General features: G+C 41.7%; 1 protein-coding gene across 2 annotated transcripts; it reads left to right on the top strand.

Moving 5' to 3' along the window:
• The first annotated feature begins 1,250 nt into the window (after positions 1-1,250).
• On the top strand, positions 1,251-17,302 carry ankrd50l (ankyrin repeat domain 50-like). Of its 2 annotated transcripts, none has more exons than XM_053627681.1 (6): positions 1,251-1,497; positions 2,558-2,814; positions 3,114-3,797; positions 8,569-8,816; positions 10,295-13,900; positions 14,097-17,302. In XM_053627681.1, exons 3-5 carry the CDS (start codon positions 3,328-3,330, stop codon positions 13,897-13,899), a joined length of 4,323 nt encoding a protein of 1,440 aa, XP_053483656.1. In that variant the 5' UTR covers positions 1,251-1,497; positions 2,558-2,814; positions 3,114-3,327; the 3' UTR covers position 13,900; positions 14,097-17,302. The 2 variants fall into 2 exon arrangements, with proteins under 2 accessions (XP_053483656.1, XP_053483655.1); XM_053627680.1 differs by having other exon boundaries at positions 1,486-1,575.
• The last annotated feature ends 3,406 nt before the right edge of the window (positions 17,303-20,708 follow it).

The raw sequence follows: 20,708 nt of genomic DNA, 5'->3' as shown, positions 1-20,708 counted from the left end.
ATTGTCTTTGAAACGGAGCCTATTAATAAAAAGTTGATTCACTCTATCAAATGACACATAAACTCGACATTTTGTAGTAATTTTCACAATTCAAATGAACAAAAAAAAACCAAACAGATCAGTCACATGGAAAAAGTAAGTACACCCCTACATTTATCACACCTTCAAATCCATAATATTACAATCAGGTGTTCGACCAAATGTCAAAACTCGATATTTTATAGACAGTTTTCTCGACAGTGTGCGTGTTTATGAGAGAGGTCAGAAGGGAATTGTCAGACTGGCTCGACTTAATAGGAAGTCTACAGTAACTCAAAGAACCACTCTTTACACCTGCGGTGAGCTGAAAAACACCTAGGAATGCACAGCACATCAAACCTTGACGCAGATGATCTACAACACAACAGCAGAAGACCACATTAGGTTCCACTCCTGTCAGCCAAGAACTGAACTCTGAGGCTACAGCGGGTACAGTACATGCTCAATGAAACTGAAGATCAGGCGATGTTTTTCCCCAATCTTCCAATGTATCTGAATGATTTTATGCATTGTCCTTCTGCCGCATGATTGGATAACTGCCTGAATGAGGAGGGTTACTGGGGAAGTGGTTCAGACATTGGACTCCTGATCAGAAGGTTGTGAGTTCAAATCCCAACACTGCCAAGCTGCTGACTGTTGGGCCCTTGGGCAAGGCCCTTAACCCTCAACTGCTCAGTTGTATAAATGAGATAATTGTAAGTTGCTCTGGATAAGGGTGCCTGGAAATAAAGCAACGTACTGGTGATAATGAGTCTTTATTGGTCATGTATACATTACAGCACAGTGAAATTCTTTTCTTCATGTACCCCAGCATGCCAGGAAGTTGGGGTCAGAGCGCAGGGTCAGCCATGGAGCAGAGAGGGTTAAGGGCCTTGCTCAAGGGCCCAACAGGAGCAGCGTGGAAGTGCTAGGGCTCGAACCCCCGACCTTCTGATCAGGAACCCAGAGCCTTAACCACCATTTCCACATTGGTGTTCCTATTAAAGTGGCTGGTGAATGTAAATAAGTGCTCTGTAGCTGTGCTACCATCCTTTGGAGAAAAATAATAAAACATTACAGTGGCTATAAAGAAAACTGTTATTGGGTTAGAAAACAGGATCTGCTTTTGAGACTCCTTTGAGATGTTTAATCCTGGGGTAGCTATAAATAACTGAAAAACTGATTTGAGAACTCAAACGGAGTCGATGAAGCACTACTGGATATGGATCTGATCTCAGGCGGTCACAGTCCAATCTGTGGTCGGATTTCGTGACTCCGCACGCGGGCGGGCAGCACCAGTGTGATGAACGCGTGGGAAACTTCGGAGGACGGATATATGGATCTAATGCGCTTAAACCTGCTGGACTGATGCGGAAGTGGAATTCCTCGAGTTGACGGAAGCACGCGGTGGAGTTAAGGCGAAAGCTGAGAGAGATCAGAACGCATACGCGCGCGCATACACTGCAGTAACCCAACCCGGTGAGTGTAATAAACGGAACACGACATGGACCGGGGCGAGAGCGCGAGACCGCGAGACCGCCGCGCTTTGTGATGACGGTACATTGTTTCATTCTCAATCGAGCGCTTTAGTTTTTATGAATGGGTTCACGCAGACCGTTCACATTGATCTGATTGAGGTGTGTGTGTGTGTGTGTGTGTGTGTGGTTGGTTGGAGGTAGCTCGTGCAGTCCACCAGGTTCCGGTTTATCTGGATATGGACCAGCTAGGGATGGAATGCAGAGAAATAAGATGATAAGCGCTTTTTTTTTTTTGTCCTTCTTCTAATTTAAAAGTGGTGTAAAGTGTAAAGATAAGGGCGGGGGGGAGGGGGTAAACGAAATGGAAATGCATGTACTTGCAGATTGGGTCGGATTAATGATGGTAAATGACGTGCATGATGGGCGTGGTTACAACGCACGTGCAGGTATTACGGATAGGTGTGTCTGGAACCCGGAAGTGTGTGTTTACTTATTTTTTTTTCTTTTTCTCTGGCATTTGCTGTGTACCTACAGCGGTTGTTTAGGTGTCAGCAAATTCTCAATTTACGTTACATATAGTTCTTGAGTACCGTAATGTACCCTTATTTTTATTTATTTATTTATTTATTTATTTATTTATTTATTTTTGTCAAGAAGCAGCATATAGACTTGTTTTGAAATACACACTGTATAAATGTATGGTAGCCTGGAGTGTGTGAGAGCAAGCTTTCAATAGGTGGAACAAGGAATCCACTTGGCTGCTCAGCTGTTCAGTGGAAACACCTTTCTGTTTTATGGCCTCTGGTGGGTTATAAGCATGCGAGATATATTTAGAGCAAAGATCTAAAGGCCTTCCTCGCTTCCTCTTCTGATGCAATCCCGAGAAAAAGGGAAAGATGGAAGCTATGGCATGCCTATCTGAAGACACTTTGACCCCGAAACATGTCTCCTATAACACTATCTCTATCCCCATCTGTCTGTCTCTCTCTCTCTCTCTCTCTCTCTCTCTCTCTCTCTCTCTCTCTCTCTCTCTCTCTTTTCTTCATGCCCTGACATGCCAGGAACTGGAGGGGAGGAGATAGAGGAGAACAAGAAAAACCGGTGAGCAGCTGTGAGGCAGGGAGAGTGTGTGAAAGAAGAAGAGTTCAGTCCTGTCAGCATAACCCCAGAGACCTGCTAAGGGGAAAGAAGGAGACCTACTGACCTGGTGGAAACCAGTTTTAAAAAAAAACAACAACCAACAACTGGAATCGGACACTGCTAGGACGACATTTAAAAAGGAAGGGAAACGGATGCATAGATCAGTATCTGAGATCAAGTAAGAGCTAGTGCCTTCTTTCTTTTATTTTTCATTTTTCAATTCTCTTCCATTCTCTGAATTCGTTTCTGTTCAAGCCAGCTTCATCGATGTGACTATATGAAGGTAATCCTTCCTTGTTGATCGTGTGTAGGTTTCAGCTCGGAGTGAGACCGGACTTTTTGAGTCACCTGTAGAAAGTGAAACTGTTTTCATTCATTTGAGAACAGTGGTAGTCTAATATGAAGAAAGCAGGCTACTATACAAGGACGTTATGATTGAGTTGTCTTTTTATTCCTCTGTTTCTATCCTTTTGACAGGGACCATGACAGACTGAGTACTAACTAAAGCAGAATTCAAGTGCACCTGCAGCTAGACACCATCTGAGGACACGTTTTCAAATCTTCAACACTACACAGTGTTATCGATACAAAAGATGAACTGAGATTGTTTGGAGGGTTTAAATTTTTTTTTTTTAAAAAAACCTTTGGACTATCCATTGTGCAGCTTGTGTTGTAGTATGGAGAAAGGTCCATGCACAGGCCTGACACCTTTTTTCTGGGCCAGATGAGGGGTTGCAGGCCAAGTTTGCTGCAGGGCCGGCGGTTCCACTGCCGGGAATGGGCCCTGGAGAAGGTGAAGAGATACCTGGAGGCAAGAAATCAGGTCAAAGGGGTGAAGGACTCCTCCCATCCCACATTGGGTGTCCTAGTGATAGGGGGGCCTGGTACAGGTAAGACGGCCTTCTGCACAGAGCTGGTCTGGCCCCAATCAGAAGCCGGGAGAGCGTTCGGGCTGGCATCGAGGTGTCTGGCTTGGCACTATTGTCAGAGGGAAGATGCAGACAGCCTAGAGGTTTGGAGGTTTGTGCTGGGCCTGGTAGAACAGCTGCGTAATAGTCCTCTATTGGCACCGAACTACAGAAACCTCTTAGCCAACCCTGCTATTGCTACCAGCCTCGAGCCTCTTCACTGCCAACGTGACCCAGATGACACCTTTAAAAGGTGAGCGCTTCAAATCTGTGTTTTGTATCTCTTTTCGTAGTGCTTCAGGCATAGACATAGAAATGGAAAGAAGTACACAAAATCGTCCGTCACTTATTTCAATCCTGCACCGATGGATAAATGAGCTTCATTTTGTAAGCACGCAAATCTTTCGTGAAGTCATCCGCTTTCTTTTATTCGTATTAACATTTTTTTTTTTACTTTGAAGCTCTGTCATCTTTTTTTTTTTTTCTTTACACTCCACTTTTCATGTTGTCCATGTTGTCTGCTTTTCCAAGATCCTTTACTATTTCCTGTCAGCTGTGTTCTTTTATGTGTTGCATGCTCCTCTAATAAGCCCTGTCATTTCTCTTGCTCCATCTGACACCCAGTGTCTGTTAATCATGCCAACGAAATCGCACTTTAAAGGTGATTGCCTCCTTAAATATTACTTAATTGTAACCAGACAGTTTGCCACTTCCACACACAGATCATAGTCTACTCTAGTCTTTATTATCAAGGATTTGTTTTTTTTTTTTTTAGTAGATATTTCATTTATTGATGATTTGATCAAAGTTTCATTACATTAGTCTTAAACCACAGCTGCTAGATCTCAGTGACATGTTTCTTTACTTTTCACATTTCACAAACAAATCACGCTTGATTCGTATTTGCATCTTAACAGCTGTTTTTGTTTTCGCTGAAGTGTAATGAAGCCCCGCCCTATCCTGTGGCTATTTGTCAGTGCATCTGGGCTTAATCCTGCTTGTACTCTCTTTTTTTTTTTTCCTTGTCTCTTCTCTGGCACCGAGCCATTATGTGATACCCTTTTGAATGGCATTCTTTATGTCAAAGACAGGAAAGGGGCGATTGTTCAGCTTCTCTGGCACTTATATTTATTTGTTTATTCCCTTTAACATTATAATGCTGTCCATTCAAAGCAGTCACAATAGTCTTTGGAAGGCACGAATGGCAATTGCTTTTTACGACCCTTTTAGGGGGAAAACATGAGACAAAAAAAAAAAAAAAAAACCAGTCACACTGGGTCTACTCGGTGAGGTCGCCACCACCATGCGTCTGTCACTTTTCTTCTATTCTTTCTCTCTGTTTCTCACTTGGTATTTAGGGAGCTTTTGCACGTTGCTACCATTAGATTTTTCCTGTTTGCTGATGTCAGAGCTGAGGTTCTCACATTCTACACACCCCTCACACCACCATTTACAAACGACTGAGAGATTTTTTTTGTACCACACAAACAGGAGAATGTGTGTGTATGAATGTAGAAAGAGAATAGGTCAGTGGAGGACTATCTGAAGGTGTGTAAACCGGGCTTTCTGGGGGGTCTAGATACTGTTAACACAGAGTTCAGAAAAAACATGGAGTGTTCTATACCAGAAACCGAGAGCAGAACGACTCGAGGCCATTTACTAGGGCAAATTACGATGTGAAGCTAACCTGCTCTGTTTACTTCAAATAAACCAGGTTTTATTCTTCAGTGGTTTCACTTGGCAGTTAGGATAGGATTCAGTAGACGTTGATGTTTACGTTATTCACGCTTTTATGTATTAGGCCTGATTAGAGATTCTCATTTAAGAACGAATATTTTCAATGCCATCATTTATTTAAAATAAACTAAATTTTTGTCAGTCTCATTTTTTTTTTTTACATCTCTTACTGCCAGTGGAAACATTTTTTGTTATATAGTTTTTTCCCCAAAATTTTGAATCGTGGGTTTGTCCAATAGAAGAAAAAAAAAAAAAAATCTTTTTAAGGATTTCAATCAGTGAGTAATTTAATACCATTTATAATCATTACATTTTCAAATCTAAACAAGGGACATTATGTGCATCTTTACACAGCATTAACATGTAGGTGATAATCAATTATTAGCTTCCAGATCAGAGCCACATTATATATAAAGTAAGTAACGTAAATGGTGCACTTATATAGCGCTTTTATCCAAAGCGCTTTACACTGTGTCTCATTCACCCATTCACACACACACACACCAGTGGTAGCAGAGCTGCCATGCAAGGCGCTAGCTTGCCATCGGGAGCAACTTGGGGTTCAGTGTCTCGCCCAAGAACACTTCGGTATGTGGAGTCACGCGGGCCGGGAATCAAACCGCCAACCCTACGATTAGTGGACAACCCGCTCTACCACCTGAGCCACAGCCGCCCCATATGTAGTGAAATATATTGTGCGTTTCTATTATTCGTGACTTAATAGGGACGGATAACAAAATGTGAGCTCACCCATGTCATTAATAACATGACCAAGCTCAATCCATGATCATGGATTTGACTTAAAGAATTATAATGGGTCCACATTGTGCAATACATTTTTCAAAGTCTGTCTTAATTTAATGTAAAGTGAACGGTTTCCTCCCATGTATTTACAGTGTAGTGAACATTTGAATTAGCTTCTTTCGTGGAGTGAAGTTTGCCTTCTGTTATAACCCCTTTCTTGGACCTGAACCTGCCCCACTGCAGGAATCGAGTTAGTGATGAGCGGTTCAAATCAGTTCGCGTTACAAATAAAGATTGAAGACCCTTCATTTCAATCTTGGTTCAAGATTTCCTGCAAAAGGCAAAGACATGCTAAGTGGCTAGGAAGAGGTTAAAGAGTAAGTATATTCTCAGATGCAGCCATCTCTCTTCTAACCTTCATCCTGTAATGAAAATGCATAATATTTGATGTGGGCTACTTAGTCATTGGATAAATTCAAGGCAAAAATAATAAATATGGTAGGGTCTGATGTGGTTTACTGGGGGTCTAAGCTCAGAACTTGATAACAACTTGACTTGCAACAAGAAAAAACCTCACATTTTAATTACATTAGTATATGTATGGACTCTTAATATGCTCATTTTCCCAGGTTAAATAGGTTTAAGATATCAAAATAAAGGTGTGTTTAAGAGGTTTGGCCATGTTGACTGTAAATGAGTCAAACTACAGGCCAAATTGATGAGATCTGAAATGTTCAGTTTCCCCTTTATTCTCCTATATCAGTTAAGGCATAATAAATAAACCTTAAGGCTGAATAAACCAGACCTTAACCCCTACTGAACCACTGCTCAGATGGTCATCCTCTTGAGGAGTGCATCTGATCCTTACAAGGATTAAGGTTCACCCATGTTCCAGTGTGCTCAGGCATGTGCAACCTCATCATCAAAGCACACACCCTAATGATAAGGACTTGCCAAGCTCTCTGTTTTAATCATATCTTGTCATTAATTGCACACAATGTAAACATGAAAGCATTTTGGGCCAAACAAAAGCTCCAGTATCCTGTCAGATCTGCATGTAACTGTATAATGGTGTAGCAATGTAAATTGTTATTAGGAGATAAACCCATCCTAGCCTAGCTTGCTCCTCACCAGCAGTGGCAAGGATTAACTTGAGTGAACCCACATGATTGCAAGGATTGCACTGAATGGTAATTATTCTGATTCAGAAGCACAGTTGTTAATTTTTCTCATGTCATTTGTGATAACTCATGAATTATTCAAGTTAAAGGCCGACCTCTTTTAAACGTGCTTGTAATTCAGTACTTTAAGTATGTCGTAGTCGGTGGGGTTATTAAGACGGCTGCTGTATACGGTATGAGAATATTGAACACGGATCAGAGTGCCTGCCGTCTACTTTAAGAGCAGCATGCTCACGGTTGCTGTGTCAACATCTTACAATCCTCTAGCATGCATGAAGACACAGGAAATCTCTGAGCTTCCATAGCACTGACTCACCATGCCACATGAGCCACACCTCAGGCCAGAAAAGTGGAGGCTGAGACAAGTGTGGGGGGTGTGAAAGAAAGAGGCGGATGTGGACTGAGAAATGGTGTTAAAGTGAAAGGAAGGCTGTTTTCCTAGTTTAGTTCCTGGTGGTTCTCTTCCTGCTCCTGACATGATTTTGTATAGTGGCATGTCTTTTATTTGTTCCTGTAATCATTAAAATCACTTTTCTTCTACCACCCACTCACCCCTCCCCCACCCCACCCCATCCCACCCCCGCATTATTACCCATGCTGACCATGTCTTTGTCCCCTCCTCTGTTCTCCCGATGCTTCCATTTCCTCCCCTGCTTATGCTGTTTTCCAAAGTCGGATGTGGTGAAGTTTATATTTATGACTTCTGATTATGAAAGGTTCCAGTGCTTGCATCTTGAAAAGTTAACGTGTAGGATTTGAAAATGGCTGAGCTTGAGAAGCTATTGTTTCTTCTGCAGCTTGGTTTTGTGATTCACCTGGCTCTTCAACCGTTACACGTTATATTCTCGTTAACTTCGACTCAAACGTGCATTTTATTCCATCGAAATTATGTTAAGACACGTGTTTAAGATTAATGATGTAACTCTTCCTGCCTGCCATGATGCTAATGTGATGTCACATCATTTCTTTCTGAAGTCAAGGTTGTTTAATTTTTCCAGGGTTAATAATTTCCAAGTTGCAAAGAATACAGTATTAGACCCATATTTCCTTCTCACTCTTTGTTTTTTTTTTTTTTTTTTTTTAAAAACACCCACATTCTTAATTAAATACAAATGTGTTGTGCGAGATTACTAAAGATGCAGTAAACAATTCAGAACTGATATGAGGGATTGGTTTGGGGCTTAGCATAAGGGTAATAAAAATGCAGTAAATGTAAGCAGTGTCTATAAATATGTGGAAACAATTAATCAAAAAATGATTGTAAAATGTCATGTAAATATGGTAAAATTCTATATTTAAATGCTACATTTTTTTTTTTTTTTTTTTGTATAAATAACCCTCAATTTCTCTTGTTTATATCAGGGCAGTTGTGGAGACCTTGCTCTCCATACCCTCTCCATCTCAGAGTGTTTACATAGTGGTAGATTCTCTGGATTTTGACTGTAGTGGGACTGTTGGAGTTGGTGAAGGTCTGACAGCAGGGACTACAGGTACTCAGAGTACTTCAATAGCGGAGCTCCTCCTCAGGCACCACCAGTACTTGCCACCCTGGGTTCTCCTGGTCTGTTCTGCACGCAGACAGAATAAGGCGGTGTGCAAGATGTTTTCAGGTATGCACACTTGGTAATATTGTACACACTTTTCCATCAGACAGTGAATGGAATGGCTGTAACTACGAAGTACCAGTGCAGAATTTGGTTATCCTTCTTGCCCAGATATCATTAGAGTCAAGCTAGGACATATGGATGGAGCTAACTTTTTTTTTTTTTTTTTTAAGAGCAGAAAATGAGTGACAAGTGACTTTCTGATAAAGTTTAATTCTCATTTGAAATATTCTCTTGTTGGCAGACCTAAGAAGAAACATTAGAAATATACTAGTATTATACTCCTTTAATGTTTTAGAATCATTTTGTTTATTTATCAGCAGTAATATTTTGTGGTTTTCAATTTTACTTTATTTTACATGTCCTACCGATAATCTCAGTAAAGTCTGCCATCTTGTGCCATGCATACACAGTCTGAAATGACATTTGAGATTCAGCCATATAAGATGCATGACTCCTTGTAATTTTGCACTTTTTTCTCAAGTAATGCAACAGTATTGACACCGGTTTATGTTTGTGTGTGCGTGCTATTGTCATTAAAACAAACTTGCTGTGTCTATTGCTTGTTTTACACTGAGAAAGACCCATGGCAAGGTCATGCACATTTTAAATGTAAATAAATTCCGAAGTTATATGAATATATACACCCAGATAGATTGAGGAAATACACACAGAAAGTATATAAAGTATCCTGGGCCATGCTGTTTGGTGGAAAAGTGCAATTTGTCTTTTTACTAGGGATGCTCCGATCAGGATTTTTGCAGCCGATACCGATTACCAATTTCTTGTCACTATGATCGGCCAATCCCGAACGTTCAAGCTTTATATAAGTGATATGTAAGCTTTCTGTTGACGGTCACTGTTAAAGTAATACCACAGATGTTGCCTTGGTTATATTATTTAGAGTAATGTTGTAGATTGTTGTTTTAATTGAGAATCAAATAAATACACACATGTAGTATTCATTTTACAATGAACCTTTTAATAGGCCTTTAAAAATACATGGCAAATGGCGAATTTTTCATTGTTTCTTGAGACCTCGTAATAATTCCACACTGGCGAGGACATAACTGCAGCGCTGAAGTTTAACGTCATCATGTGTTTTACGTCCTCACATGTTTTGCATCATGAAATTGCGATCAGTTTATGAGATCGGCCAAATTTAAAGACTAACGGTCAAGTCATGGAATGTAATTATCGGCCGACACCGATTGGCGGCTGATCAATCGGAGCGTCCATAGTTTTTATCCGTTTAAAAAAAACAATAAGCTGCAAATTCAGTAATACTGCAGTCCTTTGTTTTGCTCCTCCCAGCACAGCCTACATATGTCTTTATGTACATTTCTGCTTTGCTGGCGTATTCCATCCTTATCTAAACCATGCATTTATTAAAACGGCCATTTGTTTTGTTTTCATTCATTTGTCCACATCTCCTCTTTGTCATTCTTCCTTCACATCAAATCTATCTCATCTTTGTTGTGCAGGATTTCGAAAACTGTGTCTAGATGACTTGCGGAAACCTGTGGCTGTACGTGATGTTCAGCATTATATTCTCCGGAGGCTAGATCAGGAGGGGACACTGCGGCGGCAGCTCACACCAGAGACCGCTGATATGCTTAACTTGCTGCATATCAAGAGTGGTGGCTGCTTTCTCTTCCTTGAGCGAGTACTGGATGGTGTGGCAAGTGGTTTAGTAGGGCTCAGAGAAATCCGGGACATTCCAGGTACACTAAATGGTCTCTATTTATGGCTCTGTCAGCGTCTCTTCCCCCGTAAACTCTTTGTCCACGTTAGACCCTTGCTCAACATTATTCTTGCCTCCCCACGACCAATAAATCTTGAGGAACTTTTCACTGCTGCACGAACTAGAGATGCTTGTCTGGTACATGAGGACTTTCAGTCACAAATGCGTGCTCTGGCACCACTGATAGTAGATGGGCCAGAGGGGAGAAAGCTCTTGTTCCATAGTAGCTTTGCAGAGTGGTTAACTGATGTAAAGTACTGTACACAGAAGTTTCTGTGCAGTACTACAGATGGTCATCTTTCACTTGCCATGTCCCTGTCATTGAGATCTAAAAGCCTTAACACGGAAGAGGTATGCCAAATGGGCCATCACCTCCTCAGCAGTGGAATACATTCAGGTGAGCCAGCACTGCTGGCTCTATGGATGCTTTGGACTGGAGTTCCCACTCTTGGCAGTGGTGGGAGGGGCGTTTCTGCCACTGTCTCTCAACATCCATTTTCCATGCAAACACCTGTGCTGGTTCAACAGGATGTACTACAGCTTCTTATGAAAAGTGGTGTGTACCCCCCCACCTGTTCCCCAGACAGTGGTCCTAGTGTGGGTGTACACTGTGTGGGTAAAGGGAGAGCAATACTAAGAAGGGCGTTGCAAAGAGAGGACTCTGTACGAGCACTTTTGGATAGTGGGATTAATGTAAACAGGACAGACCCATCAGATGGACGAACTCTGCTCTCTACTGCAGCCCACACAGGGCTTGTAGATATAACTGCACTACTACTGTGTCGTGGAGCAGACCCTTCTATAAGTGACAACCAGGGACAGACACCGCTAACACTTGCAGCCAGGCAGGGTCATGTGGGTGTACTTCAGGTTATACTGGACTGGATTCAGGATCAAGGGTGTGACACTGCTCAAACATTGCTGGAGCATGCAGACAGTGAAGGATGGACTGCTCTGAGATCAGCCTCATGGGGTGGTCATAAGGAGGCAGTGAAGATACTTCTAGAGGCAGGAGCAGAGGTAGACGGTTGTGATCCAGATGGGCGTACTGCTTTACGTGCTGCTGCCTGGGGGGGTCACGAGGAAATCTTGCTGACTCTCCTTGACCACGGTGCTAAAGTTGATAGCATGGACCATGAAGGCCGTACTCCACTCATTGCGGCTGCCTACATGGGGCATAAGGAGGCAGTAGAGATATTGCTGGATGCTGGTGCAGAAGTGGATCTGGCAGATGGGGATGGACGTACTGCGCTCTCAGTGGCTGCGCTGTGTGTGCCAACAGCCGCAGGGGGAAGAGGACATGGAGAGGTTGTAAGTCTGTTGTTGGAAAGGGGTGCTGATCCAGAGCATAAGGACAAAAATGGGATGACACCTTTACTCCTTGCCTCCTATGAAGGACACGAGGAAGTGGTAGAGCTGCTCCTGGAGGCTGGGGCTGATGTGGATGAGAGTGCTGGAGCCTACCCCTCTGCTATCACACCTCTCCTTGCAGCTGCAGCCATGGGCCATGCAGGCACAGTGAACCGTATGCTATTTTGGGGGGCAGCAGTAGATGCTATTGATGGGGAAGGTCGCACAGCACTCTGCTTAGCTGCCGCTAAGGGCAGCGTTGAAGTTGTGCGAGCCCTGCTGGACCGGGGCCTGGATGAGAATCACAAAGATGATTTGGGCTGGACACCACTGCACACAGCTGCCTGTGAGGGCCACAAGAGTGTTTGTACGGTACTCACAGTGCAAGGTAGTATGGCTAGAGTTGGTGAACTGGACGTGGAGGGCCGGATTCCACTCATTCTGGCAGCACAGGAAGGTCACTGCAGTACAGTTAGACTCCTGCTTGACCGTAAATCACCTATTGATCATCGAGGGTACAATGGACACTCTGCCCTCAGTGCAGCTGCCCTGCAAGGGCATGAGGAGGTGGTAGAACTGCTCTTGAGACGTGGAGCTGACTCTGATGTTCGAGATGCAGAAGGAAGACCTCTTCTGTACTTGTTAATTCTGGAAGGCTGTTTGGGTATAGCCACCTTACTCATAGAGAAAGGGGGTGTTCCACTAGAATCAAGAGATGCAGAGGGCCGTACAGCACTACATGTAGCAGCTTGGCAAGGTGACCTAAATGGGATTGAGCTGTTGCTAAGACATGGTGCAGACCCTAATGCACTGGACTCAGAAGGCCGACCACCACTGCACTCCGTGGCTTGGAGGGGGCACATCAGTGCTGGCAGATTGCTCCTCAGGGCTAGGGGCATAAATGTTGATCTTGCTTGCAAAAAGCAAGGTGCCACTGCACTCAGTATCGCTGCTCAGGAGGGACACACTGAAATTGTGGCCATGCTTTTGGAAAATGGTGCTGACCCAGACCTTCTGGATCACTATGGCCGCTGTCCGGTAAAAGTTGCAGGAAAGAGAGGTCATTTCAGCATTGTCCGCCTACTAGAGAGCTATGGTGCTAAGCCATTCCTTGGACTCCTACCTTTACTCTGTGAAACTCCAGGATCCTCCAGTTCCTCCATTCTGAAAACTCAGGTTTCCATCTGCACTGTAGAGGGGTTTGGAAATGGTACCCCAGCCACTTCCTCCACCTCATCAAACTCTTTGTCAGCCTCTTGCTCACCTGCTTCTACGGCTGAGAGATTCCATTCAGTGCCTGGTTCTCAGACATCTTCCTCCACGTGTCACTCTCTGGCCACGGTGCAGACTGTACCTGCAGACACCTTAAGCTTCACACAGCAGATTCAGCAGCACTCACTACCCCGCTGCCGCAGTCGGCCATCCACCTTACCTCTACATGGCTCAAACCCTTCTAGCCTACAGAGAAGCATTGCAAAGAACAAGCAGAAAGTAATTTCCAAAGATAACCCTACCCATGCACAATGCACGATCCTTGGACTACAGGACTCGCATGTTCCCCTTAAAGGCCTTGGGTCTGCACAAACAGCTGACTACATCTTGAAGCAACAAACGCCTCACTTAATTGAGAACGAGCTAGAAAACAGTCCCCTGAAATCGGGAAGTTGCAAGTGGAACTCAGTAATGCTGTCTCTAGGAGTGACACCAAACCAAGAGGGGGCTATTAGACAGCCAATAAATAGAGACCGTTCACATTTGGGTTATCCCCCCCTTCATCTTCAGTTCCATGAACAAAAAGAGAGCTGGGATGGCTTTCAAAAAACAACAATTTCCCCAACCTTTGACCTCTCAGCCATCTCTCCACATGGTGCCTTAATAGAGGAATCTGTGTTCATCACAACCACAGACCCTCAGCTTAACCTCAAACAAGCCATTAAATTGCAGTTTGAGGGGCCAACCAGTGCAGCACTTTACAAGAGGGAAACACCACTCTAAGGTAATGTGTTAGTTAGTTAATATGTTAGTTTTTATACGAGTATTTATATGAAGAAAAAAAAGATCATTTTAAAACTGAATGTGAAAAATTAACAGATTCAGAGTAATTGCTAGGTAAAGAGCAAGAGACACTTTGGTCTCCACCGTCTACTAGGAGAGAATGTCTGGAATGCTAATGACAACTTTGTCTGTTGTAGGCAACCTGTGATAATTAGGAGCTCAAGGAGCAGAGGGTGCTATGAAGAATTGCTGCATGTAAGTCACTCAGGGTAGAGGAGAAGTGTGGTAAAGGAGCAGCAAAAGAAGATGCAAAGAACTGATGGACTTCAAAGGGCCTATGCTGTGTACTTTCTGGATATTTTTATGGCTAGTCACAATGGACGACCGCTAGCTCCCCCTCACTTAAACAATCACAGGAAATATTCTTACAAAGAAACACGACAGGGGAATATGGTTGCATACAGGAAAATGTGATAACATAATGCGATCAAAGAACACCATAAAAAGGAAGACAAACCTAATATATATTTTATTTGCACACATACAGGAGGGAGTTGTTATATAGTGGCTGTAACGTGGCCCAAGGCAGAGCATGCATAGTATAGGTATTGTACATAATGTCCTATATGTCCAGCAACATAGGATTCATCTTTACAGAGCAAGGAAGAACGAATCGAAACAATTCTAAATAAATCATAGCAAATCAATGCCGAATATAATATATTAGGAAAGTTCTATAAATAAAACCAATTGTTTTGCAGGTTTTTTACAAATATTTTTGATATCTATGATGCTGGACTTATGGGAAACCCTGTATAATAAAGCACCTTTTAATGCATTTTTTTCTTTTCATCCTTTTTGCAAAATAATGTGCACGGTGCCAGAGAAAACCGTTCATTTATTTGGAATGCACACCAGCATTCAACAAAAATACCATAACCATTTTTAACTGTCCCTCTGAGTATTTTGCATTCCTTTTAAGGAATGTTTAGGTCATCAGTGCTGACCCCTTTTATGGCTGTGTCTTAAGCTTGGTGTTACCATGCTATATTTGAGTATATTTATGTTTGTTCTCATTGTACTCATTATGATGGATATTCTCTTTTGTTTAAACAGTAAATTAACAGACCGCTTAGCCAATAATTTTGCAATATTTAAAAGCAGGTTGTATTACATGGATTAAAAGTAATGATGGATTTAGGATGATATTACAGTTAGAAAGAGAAAGGTGCCAAAAATTCGGATAATGGCAGGTGCCGTGAATATATGAGAGAGAGGTTCCAAGAAAAAAAAGAAAGGATTTTAAACTTTGCTAGATGTAATATACTTATATAAACACAGTCACACTGTAAATAGATTCTTTAATTAATATTATAACTTTCACTATTCATGTTAATGGGTAATGCGAACAATTGTTTATAAGGATTTTCTTTTTAATGACATTCCATCACTGACTTTGTTATGCACTGTGACAAACTTGCAGCTAAAGAGCAAGAACTACTCTCTAGGACGGACTCACTCTCACACACTCTCTCTCTCTCTCACACACACACACACATAACGCATACACAACAGGGTCCAAAAAAAAGCACGTTTTTTTCCCCCGTCAGTACAAAAATGTTTTGTCACTGAAATGTGCACAAAAGAGTGTCTTATGTGCTAATATTCTGTAGTGCCTCTGTGTACATAAAAGCTTTTACTATAAATTATAGCTTTAACTGTGCAAAACGTTTAAATGTTTGCTTAGTTTTTGTTGTGTCCCTGTATTCTTTTTCAGTATGTGTGACAATATCAGACATTCTTCCCTGAGCTCATTTTGTTTGTAGATATATTGAAACACATTTTCTCCTTCTCCGTCTCACAACTCGGTGAAGACTGTTTTATTGCCTCTCCAAAGCTTGTTACGCAAATAAGACAAACAAGTGAAAATGCCACATACACGCACGCGCGCACACACACACACACACGCACGTCAAGGCATATACAGATATATGCAAATTGTACACAAACTTTAACTATCACATCACATAAAATTCCAATTCTATTGACACTGAAACCGTTACTACATTAGCGGCAGCGACGTCACAAACGTCATTTTTCGTGAAGATAACTTTTGAATTAAAATATGAACGCTTGCCTGATGAAGATGAAAAGGAAGAAGGGAAGCCAGTTTCACCGGGAGCACGTTTATAACGGGAACGTACAAAATCAACGTAAGCTAGTTAGCCAATGAGTGTAGCTTCTTTGGGATCTATTTCCACTAGCAGAGCAAAAATAAACAAAACGTTTGACCATATTGTGTTTAAAATGTCAGCTTCTCTATATTCATTTCTTGCTCATAGAACTGTTGTATAAAAGCAATATTGCACTTACAATCATGTGATTAGCTACGGCATTCCTGTGATTATTGCGTACTGTATATATGATGGAAAAGACCAACAGCAGCCACTGTTTCAAACGCACGTTCACAGTTTGTCAGAACTTGTCCTTATCTATACAGTGCAGTATATGTACGAGTACACTCAAAGATATTAAGACAGTACAAACATACACAAAAACAGTTCACATGTCCCAAAAACACACATCCTTCAGGCAGATTATAGCAGACCATTTTGGTCAGGCTTTGAGCATTTGTTTTCAGCCGTGCACTATGGGTAGTGTAATGTAAATTGGAGATTCCCGCATAGGACACTTGAAATAATTTTATAAGCATTAGGCATCCTGTCTATAAAAGAATTGGGGGAACGGCTGTGTACATATTCATTGAATTTTTAAAAAACGTATTTAATTTGTTTCGTCATTGAGGTCTGCGTACTGTCCTGTTCTCTTCTGCTGTCTAGGTGCTGGCACTAGGGAGGCAGTTTGGACTTGTGGGGATTATTTTTTTTTATCTAACCCTGCCTTCAGCTATGCTTTTCTCCACTGTCTTCCCTTGCTTAGCTGAACACATGTAACTTTGTCTATGCAACAAACATTCAATTATCATAACAGAGATAATTGTTTGTCTGAATGCCACCTTTCACAACATTATTATAGAGCTAATTAAGTATGTTTTACAGCTATCAGGGTTTAGCAACCCCTGGAACATTATGATGGCATTTTAAATAGTATATTGATATACGTGTTGCTATGAGCAGCTTTTTTCAGCTCACCTTTAACTGCTCCATCAGTGGAAACTGGCCACCAGCTAACCAGATATTATTTGCCCAGTCTCAGCACAGCTGCTGTACTGCCAGTGTAGCTGTGTAGTATTATATGTGGTGCTGGTATGAGTATCAAACTCAGCAACATTGATGTTTTTTAAACAAAAAAAACACTTGAACTCCTGGCTTGAGATAATAGTCCACCAACCAGAATTACTCATCTTACAGTAGTGTTGTAAACAGAAACTGACAACCACTAAACAACAATTAGAAGACACACTAGAGGTAAGGAGCTTGTCTCTACTGTTAAGTAGGTACTTAGATAGATTTTTAAATAAGTAGCTAACGGCTTGGTAAAGAGTTACGACATATTTATATTTAACTGCCCAAAGCATTTCAAGGTAGAACAGGTTAATCTGGTTTCTGTGCAGCCTTTGTCCACAAGCTAACAGTTTTCTGTGGGAGAGTTCATCTACCTGTATTTTCTCACACTTACAGTACACCCTTATCGCAAATAGTTTGAAAGCCTCTCTAATACACTGTGAGACTGGTATTTGATTTGGATTGGTAACTGTGTGAAAACGGACGACCTGTTAAAGCTCGGTACGCAGGAGGGGAGAGAAATGGTAGAAACATGGGTTGGATTAAACTGATGTGTGTGTGTGTTGGTTATTCATCCTCGCCTGCTCTCAATGGGAGGTTTTCACTTTCTCAAAACTAATATTCTGCAGCTTGCAGGGAAAAATTCCGGAGTAGTTTGTGACCTAGTTGAGGTTTTGGAGACACTTCTCAAGATTCCTAAGAGTGTTCTAGATTACAAAGACTCACCCATGACAAACTACATTCCTGTAATTGTTCAAACCTGACCGACAGAGAATATTCAACACTCCACATTGTTTTCAAATTCCTTTTTTCAAGCTATAAACGAATGTGCTCATACACAAAAGGGGGGTAGGGGGGTAGGGGGGGTGGGTGAGGGCTAACACGCATCAAGATTTTAAAAAGACCAAATAAAGCATAACCATAGCAAATGATATTGTAACGCAGCACAAACCACACCATTTATTATTGGACTGACATTTACCAAATTATTGAATAACTATATAATAATCATGCATAATTGTTTAACAGAAAACGTAACACATAAAATACAGTTGAAACAAGTGAAATAAACTTCGATTTCCATCTCAATTCTAGCTACAATAGCAAGATAATCTATTGGAATGATTTCTACACCTTTGCAGTACATGTAAAAACTTGTGATCTGTTTAGACAACAGCGTCAGTGAAACCATGGGGATGGGAACAGATGAAGTTGGGCAACTGTAATTGCAATACAGCTATATAAAAAAAAAATAATAATAAAAAAACCACCAAAGTTTGACACAGTGGGACAGTTCTTTTTCTTTTGCGTGTATACAGTCATGTAAAAAAAAATTATAAATAAGTACACCCCATGGCAATTGTTGGGTATTTTTTTGACATATTTGTACAAGCAAACATTTGATCCGATTTGAAACAGTGCCTATTATTAAAGTTGATACATGATCAAGTGACACACAAAATAGACATTTTGTAGTAATTTTCACAATTTAAATTAACAAAAAAACATCAGTTACATGGAAAAAGTAAGTACACCCCCTACATTTATCACACGTGTGTTCATGATCAATAAAGACTCATTATTTGAATCCCATTGAAATGTTATGAGGAGATGTGAAACTATAACTAGGCTAGTGAAACGGGCAGTACATGTGAGAAAACCCTCAAATATCTTGCAACTGAAAGAATATTGCATGGAAGAGTGGTTAAAAATTCCAGCAAGCCGGGTGGACAATTATGCAAAACACCTCCAAGAAGTAATTTCTGCTAAAGTGGGCAATACTAGCTTCTGAGGCCAAGGGTGTACTTACTTTTTCCAGAGAGGAATATCTCACCTATTGATATTTCTGTTGAATAAATGATTGAAAAAGTTATTTTTCCTTGTAGTTTTGTTCAAGTGTAACAACTTTATTAATATGCACTGTTTCAAAGAGGATCAAATGTTTGCTTGTCCAAATATTTCCATGGGGTGTGCTTTATTTTTCCCACATGACTGTATATGAGAATCATTACCATACAAACACAACTATATGCAAGGACAGCTTGCAAGTTATGACTTCTTTGTAGAATATGATTTTAAATAAAGTTCACATGGAAAAGAATGGGTAATTGGGTGGTTTCGTTGAAGATTATGCATCACTTAAATGCATGAGTGGGAAAAAAACAAAACAATGTGGTGTGTAAAAGAATATTTAGGCTGCATAGCCTACTGCTTTACTGTAGGATTTCCCAATATAATACTATAAATAAAAATCACAAACATAAATACAATTAAATGTCAGTCAATATTATTTTAAACACAATTATATTAGCAGCCAGGGCCTTTTATTTGGTTCAAAGTAATTATTTATTTGTACTGGTATATCTTGATGCAGTGGTGCATGCTGTCTGATACCACTAAGAACCCATTGGGTAGCAAGGCAAGCCCTCGGGGGCTGCTTAGTCCCTCAGTAAGCATTATTCTGCCTACCCCTTCAGGTGGGTATAGCACCACACGATGCTGCTCTGCCCAATCTGCTACTAGCACTGCTCCATCGCTGTCAATGCAGAGTCCCCAGGGGCTGGTAAGGACAGGTCCCATAGTAGAACAAACTCCAATGATGCGAAGAATATTCCAGTCAGGTCCCAGAACCTTCACACAGGGCTCTTGACCTGTCTCACTGCCCCGCTCAGACACTGCCACAAGACCAGTGCGTAGACACGCAGTCACTAGGTAAGGTCTGTGGAATCCAGTTACTACTGTTCGCTCCAGCCTTGAGCCAGTTTTTGGCTCAAGTTTCAGGGAGGTTAACGTGCCTTTACGAATATCTGCAACAAGGAACTCATCCTTTTGTGTTACAGTCACGCCCCTGGGTGCTTCCAGCTCATCTCGTGGCACCCCTGCAATATAAGGTCCCCCTCCGAAGGTTTGGAGGAGGCGTCCATGCCGGTTAAAGATGAGGAGGGCTCGTTCAGCTGCACAGCTCAGGGCAATGAGACCTTTGGAATTAACAGCCACATCAAAGTAATTGCGGCAGGATCTTGATGAGCCTCCAGGGTCATTACTTGGGGAAGTCACTTGCTGAAAAACATTGCCATACTGATCAATTACCTGAACACGGGCATTCCCACAATCCACCAAGAAAAGCTGACCCTGAGGTGTAGCGTGGACACCACTTGGCAGAGTAAGATCTGCACGTCCTGAGCCCTGTTTCCCAAATTGTCGAACAAGACGCATTTCCTCTGCTGCCAATTTCTGAGCATCCTCCTCAAATTCCACTAGGGCTGGTTCATGTCTATCTCCCCAGAGCCTGACCCCATCTTTGCGCTTTGGCCCAGTGCTTATGTGCTGGTTTAGCCTATCTTGGGAGGACCCATCAATGACTGACATAGACAGTGAATGTGAATCTCCCCAAGAACGTCTGTTATGTTGTGCGTGATCTTTTTGTGAATGGTTTCCATGACTGGGGCAAGATTTAGTCCGTGATGCTGAGGACTGTTGGTGCCTACCGACGTTCCACTTCCACTTGCTTGATTGGTCTTTTCCATTGATGTGTGAACGAGAAAGCTCACCACTGGATCTAGA

The sequence above is a fragment of the Ictalurus furcatus genome, chromosome 6 (assembly GCF_023375685.1).
Source record: "Ictalurus furcatus strain D&B chromosome 6, Billie_1.0, whole genome shotgun sequence".
NCBI classification, from domain to species: domain Eukaryota; kingdom Metazoa; phylum Chordata; class Actinopteri; order Siluriformes; family Ictaluridae; genus Ictalurus; species Ictalurus furcatus.
This window is presented reverse-complemented; position numbering and strand designations above follow the sequence as displayed.